This window comes from Anolis sagrei, chromosome 6 (genome assembly GCF_037176765.1).
Source record: "Anolis sagrei isolate rAnoSag1 chromosome 6, rAnoSag1.mat, whole genome shotgun sequence".
Classification (NCBI taxonomy): domain Eukaryota; kingdom Metazoa; phylum Chordata; class Lepidosauria; order Squamata; family Dactyloidae; genus Anolis; species Anolis sagrei.
In genome coordinates this window covers 106,242,023-106,261,528 of record NC_090026.1, presented here as the reverse complement: position 1 = coordinate 106,261,528, position 19,506 = coordinate 106,242,023, and the positions used below count along the sequence as shown (strand labels likewise).

The 19,506-nt window shown below is 39.8% G+C and overlaps 1 protein-coding gene across 3 annotated transcripts in view; it reads right to left on the bottom strand.

The window, feature by feature from the left end:
• Positions 1–4,663: 4,663 nt before the first annotated feature.
• Positions 4,664–19,506, bottom strand: part of LOC137097395 (macrophage mannose receptor 1-like) — a 70,094-nt gene continuing 55,251 nt past the window's right edge. For 2 of the 3 annotated variants that reach the window (XM_067470322.1, XM_067470324.1), the window contains 6 exons: positions 19,171–19,336; positions 18,543–18,695; positions 14,993–15,103; positions 10,346–10,525; positions 7,978–8,016; positions 4,664–6,900 (listed from right to left, as the gene is read on the bottom strand). In XM_067470322.1, the coding sequence (XP_067326423.1) occupies positions 6,704–6,900; positions 7,978–8,016; positions 10,346–10,525; positions 14,993–15,103; positions 18,543–18,695; positions 19,171–19,336 (846 nt within the window). In that variant the 3' untranslated portion in view covers positions 4,664–6,703. The remainder of the gene's footprint in view (positions 6,901–7,977; positions 8,017–10,345; positions 10,526–14,992; positions 15,104–18,542; positions 18,696–19,170; positions 19,337–19,506) is intronic. The other variant, XM_067470323.1, reaches the window with a different exon arrangement.

The following is a 19,506-nucleotide window of genomic DNA, read 5'->3' as shown; positions in this document are numbered from 1 at the left end:
GATCAGTCCCAGTTATATTACTCTATTTTTTTCTCAAGTTAAGAAGATGATGGAAACATCAACACAAAGATACTGAGACATTAGATGTGGTTGAACAAGTTGAAAGCCAATTCAGACAATCCAGAAATCTCACTGACTATGAGGAAAGCCAGGATGGGACTGGGATCACTAATTATTCAGCGGATTTGCAGCATGGGGATGCTGTCCTGATGAAGAATCACAGTTTTTTGCTCTCTACATTGCTCTTCAAATGGCTGCAACTACCTTGGTCCAATTTCAGTTGGCTTATTGGCCACGCCCCTTCCCTGGAAAGGTGAATTTGGTCACAGAGATCCACAGGGATCTAAAATATGTCAATAAACTGCCCTTCAACATTGATTGGAAGCTAGTACAAAGCTGGTGGCCATACTGTTCTCATGTAATTTAGAGGCTGTAAGACACTAGGCTTGGTTGATCATGTTCATTAGTTTCTAATATCGTTAAGAATTCATTAAAAAAAATTACCTTTAGAAGCGATATTGAGCCATGCAGGAATAGTGGGAGGAGCAATTCCGAACTGAAACAACTTCCCCATTGTTCAGAATTATTTTCGGATGTCTGGTGCAAGTTTTAAAATCTCGCAGTTTTCCTTCCCTCTCCCTAGTTGCAAGCGGTGCAATAAGCGAGTCAGCATTTACCCCACTTCCGGTCCCTGGCCTCAGCTTAAGCGGATTAATTTCCTCTCTCCTCCTGCCGGTCACCTCACCTCGTTCCTCACTCTGGCCTGCATTGGGCAAGGAGGACACAGCAGTGCAGCACTCACAGAGACCTGCCTGGTTCCTGCTTAACCTCCTGCATTCCTGGGCAGGGGTTAAAACTATTATTATTATTATTATTATTATTATTATTATTATTAAGAATGGATGGCCATCTGTCAGGGGTGCTTTAATTTGATATTCCCAGCATGAAGGCAGAAGGGGGTTTGTTGTTGTTGTTATTATTAATAATAATAATAATAATATTATAATATTATTATTATTATTATTGTATATTATATTATTGTATTATAGTATATATTATTATATTATTATTATAACAACAAATATAGCCAGAAGCACTTAATTCAGTGTATCTATCAAGAACTTAAAGTCTGTAGCAAATTGCTGTGCAAAAAAAGGAATTTAGCAAATAATCTGGATTATCCTGGAATATAATCTGGGATAACAGAAAGTACACGCAAACTGCTTCAAAATAACAGGGTTAGAAAACACAAAGAAAACAAGGTGGAAGCAAGGAAAAGCGTTCTCAAAAAAACTGTCCCAAGCCCATAGCACGTCCAAAAGCAGAAGATTAAGTCAGAATGAGATGTCCATCCAAAAACAATCCGAAGTCAGAACAGAGTCAGCACTTACAGGAATTCAGTCTTTAAAATGCTTTAAAACGGCTTGTCTTAACCCAGCTAAATGTCTTCCTGGGTCAGCAGCTTAAAACTATTATTATTATTATATATATATATATGTCAGGAGTGCTTTAATATACAATTATATTAATATAATATAATAATATACAATTATAATAATATAATATAATAATATTATAATAATATTATAATAATATATAATATTGGAAGCTAGTACAAAGTTCCTGTTTTCCAGTGACCATCAAGGTCTAAATAGACACAGGCAATGTTTTCTTTTGGCTCTTCAGCAGCCCAGTTGGTATACGCCAGTCTTCGGTTACTGACCCACTTGTATTTCTCATTGGTCTACAAGTAAAATGCACACAGAAGAAGTTGACCTTTGCTTAGATTGGTTTAGCAAATGGAGAAACAAAGCATCAGTACTAGTTTTCATCAAGAGTATCTACCAATATTTCCTTTTCCTTTAATTCTTTCTCCCCACATTTCTTTTATCTCTTTCAACTGTTAAGATCCAAGGTAGATTAGACAAGAGGGGAAGTATACATGGTACTCACCATGTATGCCAGGAAAGTGTGAGGTGATTGTGAAGGCTAGAACTGTGAATTATGAAAGTGACTGAGGGATGAGAGGAAGGGGGAATGAGAAAATATATTGCACTGTCCTTTCTACGTTTTATTTAATCTATAGGTGTCATGTTACAAGTAATTTTCATATGTGGGAATATTTTGGGTTATTATGTTTGTATTTGTTGTTGTACTGAGGCATTGAATCTTTGCTTTTTTGTTTGTTTGTTGGAATCTGCCCTGAGTCCCCTTGGGGAGATAGGGCAAAATATAAATAAAGTTATTATTATTATATTCTAAAGCACTGGTGTATTTTTTGATAAGTTCAGAAGTGGGTGTGTCTCCGCATATATTTTGTCTATGTTGATAATTTCTGAAAATAATTACGAACTCTTAAGTATGTACCATCTTTAAATCATGGTTTAGCAACCTTTGGCATGTGGATCATATTTAGAAGAGGTCATATGTGAGGCTCCCTATTTGTATCCAGTCTCCCTCCTCAATATCCCCTCCCTATAACTCATCGTGGATGGGGAAACTCATCCCTGTATCCTTGTTTATAAGCAAAACTGGACTGTCCCTAATGCAAAACGAGTTCCTCTTATAACTACTTTACCGGCTAGCAGGAGACCAGTTTTACTGGAAATGGATTACACGGATGGGTTATTCACTTGCTTTATTTTAATGTAATTGCATTGCTTTCCCAAAGACTCTGATACCAATGTACCATGTTAAAACCCTCCCCAATCAAACAATTAAAAAAAATTAAATAATGAAGGATTTATTGGAACTATACCTACCAAATTGGGATAGCTAGAAAGAATGTATTCTCTTAGTGATATATGTAGCCATATGTCTAATTTATGCAAATTTATGTTTTTTTGGGGTGTGACAGAGAGCAGAATTTTCTACTGTCCTTAAGCAAAATTCCTATAACCATGAAAACTCATATTCTCCATGCTTCCTCCCACTTGGCCTGCTGATGTAGTGCTCAGTGGACATGGTGGATGGCTGAACGGTTTCCGTCTATGTCACTTTAGCTGGAAGCCCAGTGATGAAGGCAATCTCAGGGATTTGCTGGAGATCCACTAGACACTGTCATTTTTCATCTAGCTATAGTCACATAGCCAGATGCTTCTCATCCATTCTCGGGCTTTATATAGGTGACAGCAATGTGTACAGGAGAACACAAGTGCTTCCGAAGTGGAGAGGTCATATGAACATCATGCTTCAACTTTACACTGTCTCCTAATCTTAGCCAATGTAATAAACAAACGTTAACTCTGTGAGTTTCCCAGCTAACTTTCTATGATGGCCAGCAGTCACATAAGCAACAAAGCAAGTAAGTAGGTCATCATTTGATGTTGTGCTCATCAACACATGATGTATGTGTTTATGCAAATCAGCCCCTTTAATGCTGATTTACATAATCTCCAAGATGTGTACTTTATCTTTGCCTTGAAACCCATAAAAGGAGAGCACCATGTACCTTGGTGTCTGAAAGGTGACTGCTAGCAGTAATTAATAGCTGTGATTCTTTTATAGTATACCATGCTCCCATTTAGATTTTATATTTCTGAACATAGGAATGAAAATTAATTATGTTTGTCCATGTCATATGACTGCCCTCTGCTGGGCAGCATCTGTCTCTTTTATGATGTCTTCAATCATAAAAAACAAGCTTTTGGAAATGTAATGAATAATAATAAGAGATAAAGGGGGTGGAATTGAAAGGGGGTTGATTTTAATCTATATTAATATCCATAAATCCTTTTCCCTGTGCAAAGCTTTGAACAGTTGCTTGGGGGGGGGGGGGTGGGTTGTGGGAGCAGTGTTCTTAGAAACTAGAATCGTACTGGTGACATATGCAGGCATATCCCGCCTCCATTAAACTTCTGTATATTTTAGGGACACTGAAGGAGTAATGCAACACCCCTTTCACTAAGTGTGCAGTAGCACTTGGGAGTTCATGGTTGCATCTTTGTCCTCTCAACCTCCAGTCAATTCCAGAGATGTAAAGTAACTGTTACAAATTCCTCACTTATTCAGGCACACTCTTTGATCTCAATATTCATCTTTCTAATGCTGATTGATTTTGAGCTTGACAAATTTGTGTTACATAAGTAGATACAAAACAGTTTTTTAGTAGGCCAGAAAATATAAATAGTTTTCTGCAGGGTGTCACTACTGAATTTGCAAAATATAGTTTCTTTCAGAAAAGTAAAGTACTGGAGGTTGCGTTTTGAGGAACTTAATTTGTAATTACAAGTCGTGTTTCATGTTCTTGCTCCCAGCTAGGAAACACATGAAAAGGAGATAAACTCGGGATTATTAGAAGAGGATCTTTGTTTTTGTTTTTGTTTTTTTACTATCAGATTACTAATTTTTAACCTTCACCACCTCCCAAGATATTCATATAACCCTCATTGTGGTGTATTTTGTAATTTAATTTTTAATATTGTAATAAAATAAAAATAGAAATTAATATTCTGCTTTTTCATCTGCATTCCCACAGAAAGTCAAAACAGCTTATGAAATTCAACAGCAGCAGGAATGTGATGCCATTTTTGCTTATACAGTATTCCCTCACTTATTGCTGGGATACTCTATTTATTTTAACATTTATACATTATTTTAGTAGTTATACACTACTACTAACAGCTGATACACGATGTCACATGGACAAGAAAACAATGTCATGACAAGATACATCGTCACTTTATTACTTTGAGGCTAGGAGCCCCTAGTGATACAATGGGTTAAACCCTTTTGCTGGCAGGATTGCTGACTGAAGGGCCGACAGTTTGAATCCAAGAAGCGGGGTGAGCTCCCTCTGTCAGCTCCAGCTTCTCATGCGGGGACATGAGAGAAGCCTCCCAAAGGATGGTAAAACACCTGGGCATTTCCTGGGCAATGTCCTTGCAGACGGCCAATTCTCTCACACCAGAAGCAACTTACAGTTTCTCAAGTCATTCCTGACACAAATACACACACACACACACACACACACACACATATATATACACGCAAAACTGTGAAGTTGCTCAGATTTTGAGGTATATTTTGAGGTTGAAGTTGTAAAGTATAGACATTTATTTTGATATTTTTGTACCATCTTTTAAAAGCATCTCCCGCACAAATGAGGAAACAATACAAAACAAAACAGTTAACAGCACAGCGTAAGAATAAACTAGACAAATTATGGGCACAATAATAATAATAAAAAACCCTTATGGAACTTTAATATTTTAGAAATATGTTAAAAAATGGAGAGAAAGCAGGTTCATACTTGATTTATATTAAGCCTTTCCTCCATAAGTTATCATTTGTTCTTTCCCATGTAAAAACTGTAGTTTGTACAACACAGGTATCGATTTATTCCTGTATTTTTATTCCTTTTAAGCTGCATGGCATGGACATAAGCAACATTGTTCCAAGTAAGAAAAAGAACCCTAAAATACGTCCCTAAGGTTTATCTCTTATGCTCCAAAGTGCATTTCTGTTACAAAAGTAGGACAGTAGAGCAGTTAATGCATGCCATTTTTTATTTTTGATGTCAAGGCAAGTTGCAATATTGGTCCCATCCAATAAACATGTGTGCTGAGTGGGATTTTAATTCTCCCAATTTCCTTTGGGCTTTTCTTCTTACTGATTCATAATCTCATTTCCCATGATTCATTAGCTCACTTCCCATGATTCATTAATGCATCTTCCCTGGGGAAAGGAACAGTCTACAAGCAATGTAAGAAGACTGGGGAACCAATACTAATGTGCTTTCTATTTCACCCTTGACAGCGTAGTTCCCTTTGAAAATCTTCAGGGTGAAATATGCCCATGTGAAATAGATGAAGGGATATATTGTCGACAAAACTGAAAAACTCCGGAGACTAAATATTCCACTGTAATATGTCAGGAAACACAGAAAAACATTTAGCTGTAAACTTTGCACAGCAGTACCCAAAAGTACTTCGCTTGTATACCGCTCTTCTCTGCCCTTAGGCGACTCAGTAGCACCTCTATGCTGGCAGAAACAGACTTCTGTATACATCACATGAAGAACTCTTATGAAATTAGCCATTGTGACTTCTTCCCATTGAGTTCTTTTCCAAGAAAAGAAAAAGAAAAATGGGCCTTAATTTTATAAATCTAATTATTTTTAGTTTGAAAATATGTTTTATAACTTAAGTTTTCATTGAACAGCCGTACTGCAACCAGAACATTCTTCATTGTGAGCTTTGTTGCAGACTGAATGTGGTGCATACTACATACAACCTAAGGCTGATTTTCAGCAATCCTAGGGACTTCATGACCTTCAACACTGGGGGCAAAAAACCTCACCCAAATCCAGGTTCTTCCCATTTTGACAGAGGTCCCATACATATGTAACAGGTCATGGGGTGCAAAAGGGAAACCCAAGGCAGAGAAATCATCAATAGTGTGGTCCCAGAGACTTTGAAGAGCTATGATGAGTTTTAGATGTTTTTACATATATACACACATACCCCTTGCCCCATGAGATGATAATATGGTTCTTCAGCACCTTGCGTAGGTACCGAAATTGTTGTAATTCCCAGCAATTCCCCATCCTGTTGAAGAGAGTTACTGCTTAAATTGAGTATTTTCCAAATGGTTACTTATATGAATTCATAAACAACACATTTTTTTTATTTCGATATCAATCGAAATGTGTTCAATGGGATTGCAGCAAAGACTTGCTAATCTCATGCTTTGTGTTCACAAATCATTCTTTGTCATTCTGGAGGATAATCACATTGTCCTCATCCAAGGCGTTTTCAAACCCAGCAGCATTTTGTTGTTGTTTTCTTTGTCTTTTGTAGAAAATATAGGCTGCAACGCCTGCACCGGTGAGGATCAGAATAACTAGGAAAACAACTATCACAGTTGTGCCATGTGGTTGTGCAGGAACCTCTGATTGTTCTATGGATGAAAAAAATACATTCAAACCATTACATATCTAATATAATTGTAAAATGCTGACCTCTTTATATCACATGTGAAAAACCTTTTCCCAGACGGATTAGCTATGATGCAGTATTTGGTATACTTCAATGTGTGCACCAAAAGCTTAAACCCATACACGTCATCATAATTGGTGAAGGCAAAGAGATCACAACCTGCACATATAAAGGGGAAGATCTGGTACTGCTTGAAATATACACAGATTGCCCTTGGGGTTTCGTAGGTTTAGGTTGTGAAAGAATCTAGTACCAAAAATGTTGACTGATGCAGTGCAGCTGAACAACAACAACAACAACGATAACGGTAATAATAATAATAATAATAACACTCTCTCACTATTAAAAGTGAACAATACAATATACCAGGGCTTTTTCTACTTATGACCGCTTTCCTCCCATGAAATTTTCATGCAAACCCAGATGTCTAGGTATATCAAATAGATATAATTTTTTTTTACAAAATCTGATAATAAATCAGCATTTGCAAGTCTTGCTAATCAGGCCATTTTTTGTTTTTTGTGGAATACAGCTTAAGCATTTTCTGCAGAGTTCACTGTAAACACTGCATCTTGTTGCTAACAGATTTGTGTAAATGGGTGGCAATCAGAAACCTGTTACTGTTGCCAAACTTTTCATGACCCCAACACTGAGCTTAGGAGCAGTGCAATATACAACTTAAAACTTAAAACATATAAACATCAAAACAGAATTAAACCAGAGACTACAACAAATAGTCCAATCCATTAAAAAACAACGAAATCCATAAAAAAAATCACACAAACCACAAATGTCCTCAAATCAAAAGCGTTTCTGTCTCATTCTCCTAATTACCACTTCTTTATTTATTAGAACACGGTATGTCAGTTTTGAGCATAACAATTAAGATGGATATCTTCTCTTTTTACTTCCTTTTCAGCTTTTCGCATAAACCATAGACTTTTTTTTCATGCAACAAAACCTCCTTTCTATTGTGAGTGGCATGAATCTTACAAATGTTGATCATTTGAACTGGACTGTTTTTAATAAATGGTCTTACCTTGATTTTCTATAGGCTGGTTAGTTGGTTCAATAGGAACTGTAAAATAATAAGAAAAGGAATCATGTTGCACTTTAGCTATCTTGCAGCAAAGTACACAGTTGTGAGACATTTCTAAAACAAATATTCCCAGCATAATAAAGGGAGAATAAAAGCACGAGGCCACTGTTTTCTTTAAATTCAAAATTCTGATCACTAGTTTCCACTAAGAACCATCTTTTAAATTTAGCGCACATCAAAGGTTAATAAATGAGCCTATGCTTTGAATACACATATGGGATTGACAAAGCTAAAGACTTATCTTTAAAATAGAAAATATCTAAAAATCCTTCTAAGGGCGGATTCCTCTTGGATCTTTTGCCTGTCTGGAACCACCCTTAGAGGAACTGGGATTTTAAATTCCAGTTTCTCTGGGGATAGAGGCCACACAGCTGACCTAAACCCCAGGGTTTTGCAGGGGGGTGTCCAGATACTCAGCCCTGCTGATAAGAGATAAGAAGGGGTGAGCATCATGGGCACTGCCAGCCTCCCCATCCCCCATTTCTCCCTGCTCTTAGTGGGAGAAGACTCCACTCCAACAAGACCTGAAGCCTTTCTCCCTCGCTCCCTCTTCCCTTGGAAGAGCTGAAAGAGGGCTTTGGGTAGGGGAGGGGGATTTCTGCTCCAAGGCCTCTGTTTGATCTTCCAGGGAGGAGTGAGAGAGACAAAGGCTTCAGGCTGAGTTCTGATCAGTAAGTTAGAGGGGGGAGGAGCCAGGGAGGGAGTCTAGATGGGGGGGGGAGGGAAGAAAAACACATGTTTGTGGGAACGCAGGGTCACACACACACAGGAAGATGCAGTTCTTTAGGCCACAAATGGGATAAAAGGGGAACTTTTTATTCTGAGGTTTCCCTCCGTTGTAGCGATTCCTCCCATGTTTTCAGAGAACGTCATTTGGCCATCTTCTAGTTTGAACTGGTAGCTTCTGGAATAAAGCTACTGGATGGGCCCTAAGATGATCCCAAAATCATATAGAGTTTGAAGAGACATCAAGCACCATCTGTTTCACTCATTTGCTGCTCAAGAATACACAATGAAATCCCTCCTGACTGATGGATGTCCAGACATATTATCCTACAATATTTTAAACTTAATAGTAGTAGTAGTAGTAGTAATTTATTACTCTCAAAATATAACACATTATCCTTGTTCTTAGGTGTCATTATCCTTGTTCTTTGGTGTCTAAAAAGGTTCTTATGCCTTCATCATTACCTCTCCCCACCAAAAATATGCTTACATAATGTTCCACTCACATGGTGCTTGGAAACACATGAAGCAGCAATAACCAATTATTTCCTAATATGGGGCGAGCGATAGCTTTAACCATTACTCTTTCATTTAAACTTGTGGTTCCCAGCCTTTTTTAAAGCCAAGGCCCACTTGTACCAGGGCCCAATTTGACCAGGGACCACTTGACCAGAGACTACTTTGATCAGGGAACATTTTGATCAGGGACCAGACTCCAACATTAATACCCAAAGGGCAGGGCTCTGCAGAAAGGAGCAGCATATTACAAAGTATGATTCAGTAATTAACCTCACAAGTGTTTTGGTGCACTGCTCTAAGTTTTCCAACAGTAGATATATGCCATGATTCCACCAAAACAGAGGCTGAATCTACACTGACCAATAATGCAGTTTGACCCATATAATAACGCAATTCAGTGCCGTTCAAACTGCATTATATGGCAATGTAGATCCAGCCATAAAAGAACAGTAAGAGTGAAAAAACCACATTTTTGATTTCGTATTGGCTACTTTATGCTGTTCTCTGAGGTAAAAGGCAGAAGTAAAATCTCAAATATTTAGAATGTGGTAGGAATGCAACTCAGCAAAAAACAAAAGAAAATAAAAGGGTAGTTCGAGAGAAAAAAATTAATTCCTTTAGGGGAAATAACACAAAATATCATTGTCTATTGTAATTGTTGCTGGAGTCCCTGTATGAATTATTATATAAATGAAACTAAGATTTCCCTAAGTAGTCCACTGTTAAATGGGACACACCTTTCCCTTGTGTCCTCAGTCATCATGCTCATGTTGCTGTCATCACAATTCCCAGTCAATACTACAGGACCTAATTGATGATATTCTGAATGATTGAACCTCCCTTATTTTTCAACAGTTACTTCCATTGCTTTTTTCCTCTGCCACAGAAAATCAATAGAGGACAAGAATGTAAAACAGTCACACCATAATTTCTATCTACTAGTTTAAAGTGCCTTCATCTGGCTATGCCCTACTTTCATATACCAGTTCAAGTCTAATCTCCAACAGGTTACTGCTTTGTGTCAGTTATTACTAAGTTCAGTATATAAAAATGTAAGACTTACTCTTTGGTGTTTTACAGATAAATCCCTTCTCTTCATACTTGGAGCCTTCACCATCCCATTCCCCATTGTAGCCACTCATAAAAATGCGTTGACTAGAGAAGTGTGACATTTCCGGCCTAGGTGTTCCATTTTTCCAGTTTACAAAATCCAACTCGGTGTTGTCTAGCCAAATCCATTCTCCTAATTATAAAAAGAATGACCAAAAAGGAAAATGAAATCACATTAGATGTAAATGGATATTGACCATTATTTTTAAATGATACATCAACTTATTTCTTCTCATGTTTTTTTATTGTGGGCAATGTGTGTTGTGTTTGTGTATGTGTGTGTTTGTAAGGAAGACAGGGAGATCATCCACACTGCAGAATTATAGCTGTTTGACACCACTTTAACTGCCGAGACTCCATTTTCTAGAAGTCTAGGATGTGTAGTTTGTTGTGGCACCAGAGTTGTTTGACAGAAAAGAGTTCTCACAAAAGTGAGGATTCCTCAGCAGACATGCACCTAATGCAATTTTAATTTAAATGTTTATTTTAATTGTATATTGTTTTTAAGGCACTGAACTATTGCCAGTATTGTAAGCTATCCCCCTCGACGGACTGTCACCTTGCCGTGGTGAGGGGGCTTGTGTGTTCCGATGAACCTGTAGGCACAGCAACTGAAGTCGTGCACTCCCAGGAGTGGCTGCGGGGGAGGTCCCAGACCAAGAACAGTCCGAAGACCCAAAGACCTCAACGGCGGAGCAGGCGGAGGATAACATGGTCCATGTTACAACGGCTGCGAAGGCGGAGGAAGGCTGCAACAGACTGAGAAGCCATGGTCATTGTGTTAAACTACATCACCAGTGGAACCTCACTCTGTGAAGACTGTGTGTTGATCAGTTGTGCACTGACCTCCACACATTAAAAAAACCCACGCACAGGCGTCTTCCAAAGAAAATAAAAACCAACCAACCAAAGTCCCATGGCGATCAGTGAGTGGCGACGGGGGCAGGACTGTGAAATCTGGAAGCCCCTAGTCACAGACTGGCACATGGGCGGTGGGTACGGACTCAGTCGTTCTACCTCAAGGACCGAGGCAGTTGAGTAGTTCGGCAGCTGTATCCGCGACTGAGCAGCCCTTTTGAGGACCCACTCTGCTCACCCCACACGGGGAGGGGGCTAGAAAAGGTGCCCTAAACATAGTCTGCCTCTCTCATCCCTGACTGGACTTTGGTACGTGGAACGTACGGACTCTGATGGACAACAGTGGCAGTGAATGCCCCGAAAGCAGAACTGCCATCATTGCAAGGGAGCTGGGATGCTTCAACATCGACATAGCAGCCCTTCAGGAGACCCGGAGAGCAGGAGAGGGACAGCTGAAGGAAGAAAAAGGAGACTACACCTTCTTCTGGAAGGGACTGCCTGAAGAAGACCAAAGAATGCACGGAGTTGGCTTTGCTATCAGAAATGATCTGGTGAAACATCTGTCTGAAGCACCCACTGGCATCAACGAACGACTCTCAACCCTCCGAATCGATCTTGCCAAAAACCAACGGGCAACCATCATAAGTGCCTATGCACCAACACTAGATGCTGATGAAGACATCAAGGAGAAATTCTACTGTCAGCTGGACACCGTCCTATCGGGGATACCTAAGGAGGACAAAATCATCCTCCTGGGGGACTTTAATGCAAGAGTCGGGCGAGACTTCGACCTGTGGCCAGGGACCATAGGAAAAGACGGGGTTGGAAACAGCAACCCGAATGGCATCCTGCTTCTCACCAAATGTGCGGAACACAACCTTGTCATCACCAACACGCTCTTCCGCCAGAAAAACAAGTTCAAGACATCATGGAAGCACCCCCGGTCAAAGCGTTGGCACCTCTTAGACTATGTAATCACACGCGCCAGAGACCGCCGTGACGTGCTCCTCACAAGAGCCATGACAGGTGCTGACGACTGCTGGACCGACCACAGGCTAATCCGATCCTCAATGGCTATCAAGATCGCTCCCAAGCGCAGACTCCAAGGAAGAAAGGCAAGGCGCAAAATGAACACCCAAGCCCTTCAGGAGCCCTCCAGACGAGCCCATCTCCAAACAGCACTCAAGAACCATCTACCCACAGAACACCCCAAAAATGTTGAGGAACATTGGAACAAACTGAAGACCTCCATCATCCAAGCCTGTGAAGAAACTATTGGATACCAAGCCAAGAAACATCAAGACTGGTTTGATGAAAATGACATCGAGATCCAACAGCTAATTGACAAGAAAAGGAAAGCCTTCCAAACATGGCAGAGAAACATCAACTGTGCTGCTAAGAAAAAGATCTACGCTAGTGCAAAAGCCGAGGTCCAAAGAAGGACAAGAGAACTCAAGAACATCTGGTGGACAAAGAAGGCTGAAGAAATCCAACACCTGGCAGATACCCATAATGCTCAGGGATTTTTCAAAGCCACAAAGGTCATCTACGGACCAAGAAACCATGGCATACAGCCTCTACGCTCATCAGATGGAACCAAACTCCTGAAGGACCAAAACTCAATTGCACTACGTTGGAAAGAACACTACCAAAGCCTCCTGAACCGCAGCTCCAATGTGGCCGAAGAGGTCTTCTCACAAATCCCGCAACAACAAACCAGGGATGAGCTTGCAGCACTGCCTAGTTTGGAAGAAGTCAGCAATGCCATCAGCCAACAGAAGAACAACAAAGCCAGCGGACCTGATGGGATCCCTGTTGAAATCTTTAAAGAGGGAGGACCTGAGCTGACACAACAACTCAACCGGTTCATAGAAAAAGTGTGAGTGACCGAGAAAATCCCAGCAGATTTCAAGGATGCCACCATCATCACCCTCTTCAAAAAAGGGGAAAGAACAGACTGCGGAAACTATCGAGGTATCTCCCTTCTAACCTCCGCTGGGAAAATCCTCGCAAGAATCCTTGCAAACCGCCTTCTACCCCTCTCAGAAGACACCCTCCCAGAATCCCAGAACGGCTTCCGCCCCTCCAGAGGAACCGTGGACATGATCTTCACTGCACGACAGCTCCAAGAAAAATGCAGGGAACAAAACCAACCTCTGTACATGGCATTCATCGACCTTGCCAAGGCATTTGACACAGTGAATCGCAGCGCTCTCTGGACCATCCTCCACAAAATTGGATGCCCTAACAAATTTGTGAACATCCTGCGGCTCCTCCATGATGACATGATGGCAACAGTCTTGGACAGCAATGGCTCCCAAAGTGACCCATTTAAGGTGGAATCAGGTGTCAAACAGGGATGTGTTATTGCCCCAACTCTATTCTCCATCTTCATTGCTATGATACTTCACCTTGTTGATGGGAAGCTTCCCACCGGAGTGGAAATCATCTATCGGACAGATGGCAAGCTGTTTAACCTCAGCAGACTGAAAGCCAAAACCAAAGTTACAACAACATCTGTTATAGAACTCCAGTATGCTGATGACAATGTCGTTTGTGCACATACAGAAGAAGATCTACAAGCCACTCTAAACACCTTCGCAGAAGCATACACGAAGCTTGGCCTGTCACTGAACATCGAGAAAACCAAAGTGCTCTTCCAGCAGTCACCAGCCAACTCCTCCCCAATGCCAGAGATACAGCTTAATGGTGTAACATTAGAAAATGTTGACCATTTCCGCTACCTTGGCAGCCACCTCTCCACCAAAGTCAACATCGACGCTGAAATACAACACCGCCTGAGCTCTGCAAGTGCAGCATTTTCCCGAATGAAGCAGAGAGTGTTTGAGGACCGGGACATCCGTAGGGAGACCAAGGTGCTTGTCTATAAAGCTATTGTCCTCCCAACCCTGCTATATGCCTGTGAGACGTGGACTGTCTACAGACGTCACATGCAACTCCTGGAACGATTCCATCAGCGCTGCCTCCGGAAAATCCTGCAAATCTCCTGGGAAGACAAGCGCACAAACGTCAGTGTGCTGGAAGAAGCAAAGACCACCAGCATTGAAGCGATGGTCCTCCAACATCAACTCCGCTGGGCTGGCCACGTTGTCCGGATGCCTCACCACCGTCTCCCAAAGCAGTTGCTCTACTCCGAACTTAAGAACGGAAAACGGAATGTTGGCGGACAGGAAAAGAGATTTAAAGATGGGCTCAAAGCCAACCTTAAAATCTCTGGCATAGACACTGAGAACTGGGAAGCCCTGGCCCTTGAGCGCTCCAGTTGGAGGTCAGCTGTGACCAGCAGTGCTGCAGAATTCGAGGAGGCGCGAGTGGAGGGTGAAAGAGAGAAACATGCTAGGAGGAAGGCACGTCAAGCCAACCCCGACCGGGACTGCCTTCCATCTGGAAACCAATGCCCTCACTGTGGAAGAAGATGCAGAGCAAGAATAGGGCTCCACAGCCCTATGAACCCACAGGGAAATCCATAATGGAAGACCATCTTACTCGTCAAACGAGGGATCGCCTAATGTAAAAAAAAAATGTGTAAGCTATCTTGAGTCCCCTTCAGGGTTGAAAAAGGTGGGATATAAATATAGTAAATAAATGAATGGTGTACATATTGTGCAATGAAACTTATGTTGGCTGCTATGGAGAATGTGCTCATGTGAACTGACCAGATCCTTTTGTATAAGTCAACTAAATATGTTAGTTAAAATGTGAAATTTTAATTTTTAATTACCATCCACATTTTTAAATAACCCTATCCAAAAGCTCGTACTATCGAGTTGTGCGGTGTGTTCCAGCAAAAAATTCATTTCAGCTGCATTTTCTATGGAAGCCAAAGTGCCACCTGAGAAAGAACAGAAAGAAGTTATTTATTCATATTTTTAAATTAAAAGACTTTTTAAAATAAAAATCTCCAAAAGTCCTTTTAAGATGATCCTAAAATTATATAGAGTTTGAAGAGACAACAAAGATCATCTGGTTCAATCACTTGCTGCTCAGGAATACATGATGAAAGCCCTCCTGACAGATGGATGTCCAGCCATATAATCCTGTAAAATTTTAAACTTAAATAAATAATAAAATAATTTATTTTATTACTCACAAAATATAACACATTATCCTTGTTAATGTCTAAAAGGGCTCTTATGCCCTCATCTCACCCCACCAAAGAAAATCCTTATGTCATCTGCTCAGGTGATGTTTGGAAAGAAATGGAGCAGCAATAACCAATTATACAGGGCAAATATACAGAAAGCACTCCAAGCATATCTACATTCCAGAGAACCTGATGAAACTGATGAAAAAAACAGAACAAATATTTATCCTGCCTATCTTCGTGACTGCATCCCCCCTATGAACTGGCGTGGGCTTTAAGATCTGCTGGGAAGGCCCTTCTCTCGGTCCCGCCACCATCTCAAGTCATTGGTTGATGAACGCAATTTTACTGAGTCTTAGTTGTTGTTTTTTATGCCTATATGTTTTACTTTATTGTATTTTATATTGCATTTTTAATGTTCTGTTTTTAGACACTTTGTGCTGTGTATAAGCCACACCAACTCCCTTTGTGCTGTGTAAAAGCCGAACCACCAACAACAACAAAGTTGTTGCTGTTGCTACTGCTGCTGTTGTTGTTGTTGTTATCATCATCATCATTATTATCATTATTGTTATATCATCTATCATGAATAATTTAGATCCAATAGAACTTGGAGAAATTTTTTTGTTATGATTCAGGTCCATTCTGGTTGAACCAGTAAGCAGTGCTAGGAGCTGTCATTCATTGTTATGGCCATCAGACTATGAAATTCCTTGCTATTGTCCACTAAGTTTTCGATATTTACATGAAACCAGTGGAATGATTTGTCCAGAATTGTGGTGCTAGATTTCTTCAAGATGATGACAAATACCCATCTATATTACTCCAGTTATTGAATCACTGTCCAGATAAAAATGAATGAGGGATTAAGTGTGGATGAACAAGTTGAAGCACCGTCTAGACAAGACAGAATTTTTTATTATTATTAAAAAACACAAGATGGAATTGGGACTGCAGCCTGTTCTGGAGGTTTGTTGTATGGGGTTGCTCTCTGTTTGGAAGATCTTGGTGTTTTTTGTTTTGTTTTGTTTAAATCACATTTATTGGAGTCCTTGTTGTGTGCCTTCCAGTCATTTCTTTAAGGTGATCCTATTATGGGCTTTTCTTGGCAAGAGTTATTCCTCTGAGGCTGAGAGAGTTAACTCAAGATAATGCAACAAATTTCCATGGCTGACCAGGGATTCAAAGCATGTCTCTCAGGCCCTTTCTTATTTATTTAAAGCATTTATAATCCACTCTTCTCACCTGGAAGGGGACTCAGAGCAGAGCACAACATAAATATGGCAACATTCAATGCCAGAATAAAAACAAACTATAAATATACATAAACATTAAAAGCAATTGTATACACTTTAAAATCAAATTGTTAAAAAAACCTCAAATCAACCATACTGGATTATTACCTTATAGCACTGTCCCAAAGGCTTGGTCCCACAGCCAAGTTTTTACCATTTTTCTGAAGGCCAGGAGGGAGGGGGCTGATCCAATCTCGCCAGGGAGTAAGTTCCATAGCTGAGGGGCAATCACTGAGAAGGCCCTCTCTCTTATCCCTGCCAATCACACCTGTGATGGTGGCAGAACCAAGAGCAGGGCCTCCCCCTGAGGATCTTAGTCTCTGCGGAAATTTGTAAAGGGAACCACCATATAAACCATTTCCATATAAAATCCAGATTATCAGCTTTGATAACATGAATTATATGGCAGTGTAGAAAGACCCTCAGAGCTCTAGTCCAATGCTCAAATCAGCTCTCATCCTTGCTAAGTAGAAAAATAATAAATACACGTAGTGGATAAATAATAATATGAAGAATGCTTGCTATTTCTAAAGTAGAAGGAATAAAAATTAAATCATTCATATATCAGATAAGTGATGACATTGCTCAATTTGAAATAGGGGCTTCAAATTTCTTTTTTAAAAATAATCTTTATTGAGAGTTTTAAAAAATATATAGTTAAAAGAAAGAATAGTATTGTTAGGGTAAAACGGGGTAGGGGTGTGTAGGGATGGTTTTCTAGTTTAGAAGGGGGAAGGGGAAAATGGAAGAGAATGTTGTCTTCCAATCTTCTTAGCGTTGATTTCCTATCTTAAGTGTCTTTTGGTTTCTATGCTACATTTCCCCTCTTCCCTGCTCCAGTTTGAGTGTCAAATTCATTCTACCGCTTCATGATTGTCTTATGTTGGTTCTCTTCTTTGAAAGCCTTCGACAATACAGGTCTAACTTTATTTGCAGGTCCACCACATGATAAAAGGTTCATTCTTGGGCTCCACATTTCCAACATTTGTTCTGTGTGTTCTTATACATGGTTCCTAGTTTTTGTGGAGTCATGTACCAATGGTACATCATTTTATATCAGTTTGCATTGCATATGTATACTTCAATCTTTTGTTCCACATTTGCTCCCATTCATCTAAACTTATGGACCAGCCAATATTAGTGGCCCATTTTATCATACAGGTTTTTTTTTTACTAATTCTATTTCAGTGGACCATTCTAATAATTAGTTGTAAATTTATGTTATTTTTTTCTGCTTGAATCACTCTGTCCAAGAAGGTATCTTTGTTATTAAATCCTAACTTCTTGTCTTTATTATAATATTCTCTTAATTATATAAGTTGAAACTAGGAAATGTTTGGGTTTTTTTGGTTTAGCTCTTGTGATTTCATCTGGAAAGATCTATTTTGTTTTTCTCAAAATTTCCTTGTAAGTAGGCCACTTTGCCCAACCTAGTAATATTCTTTGTCTTGCTTCCAACGGAATTACCCATAGTGAAGTTTGTTGGTAAATATTTCCTTTATAACTTTCCCATATTCTGATTAGCGCAGATCTTACAAAGCGATTGCCAAAGTTTTTCTCAATTTTCATTTTATCGTACCATAGAGATGAATGCCACCCTGCCCTTAAATCAAATCCTTCCAAGTGTTAACAGTTTCTCTCTTTTCAACGTAATCCAATCTTTAATCCATGTTAATCTACAGGCCTCATAATATAGTGTTAGGGGATTCAAATTTCATTGGGGAACAGTAAAAGTAGAAGAAGACAATGCAGGATGAGAATGGAGGAGATGCAGAATGAGAGGCATATCTTTAAAATATTTTTATAATAAATTGCAAAAAATACAAGTCATTTATCAATTCCCTAGCATGAAACACTATTGTTAATATGATCGAATTTAAATAATGACTCACCTAAATAAGTACATCTCATGGCTGCCTCAGCCCAAGTTGTATAGGTTGAATGTATGTAATAGCAATGAGCCTGAAAAGGAATCCAAGATCTGCGGGATTCTTTTGATTCAGGACATCTTCCTGGGATTTCAGGAGCCTCTGTTGGAAGTATACCTATAACAAAACATATTTTAAAAGAATCATTTTATAGACAGTTATAGAAACATTTTACTAACATAGTTCTTTCTCCCTTCTTGTGTTTCTTTTTTTTCCTTTGTCATACTGAGACCCTTCTTTGTCTATTTCTTTATGCATTTAAAGGGAGCCCCCGGTGGTGCAATGGGTTAAAACCTTGAGTCGCCAGGACTGCTGACCAACAGCTCAGCAGTTCGAATCCAGGGAGAGTGGTCTGAGCTCCCTCTGTCAAATGCAGCTCTCCATGTGGGGGCATGAGACAAGGCTCCCTTACTTACTTACTTACTTACTTTACTTACTTTACTTACTTACAAGCCTCCCACAAGGATGGTAAAACATCAAAACATCTGGCTGTTCCCTGGGCAACGTCCTTGCAGACGGCCAATTCTCTCACAAGTTTCTCAAGTTGCTCCTGACATGAAACGAAATGCATTTAAAGATCTAGCAATCTTACCATGATACTTCTCACAGACAGAAAAATACATTTCATTGCAAGTGCCTGTTTTCCAGCGACCATCGAGGTCCAAGTAGACACAGGCACTTTTCTTTTTTGGCTCCCTGGCAGCCCAGGTGGTATATTTCAGTCTCCAGCCGTTTATCCATTTGTATTGATCATTGGTCTACAAGTATAATACATATAGAAGTTCACTTTGCCTTAGAGAAAGGACTTTTGGTTGATTTTTTAAAAAATGGGGACCGTAAATATCAGTAGGATTAATTCTTCTGCCTCCTTGTTTAATGTCTTAAAAATCTAAGGCAGGTTAGACAGAGGAAGAGGTACATATGCCTG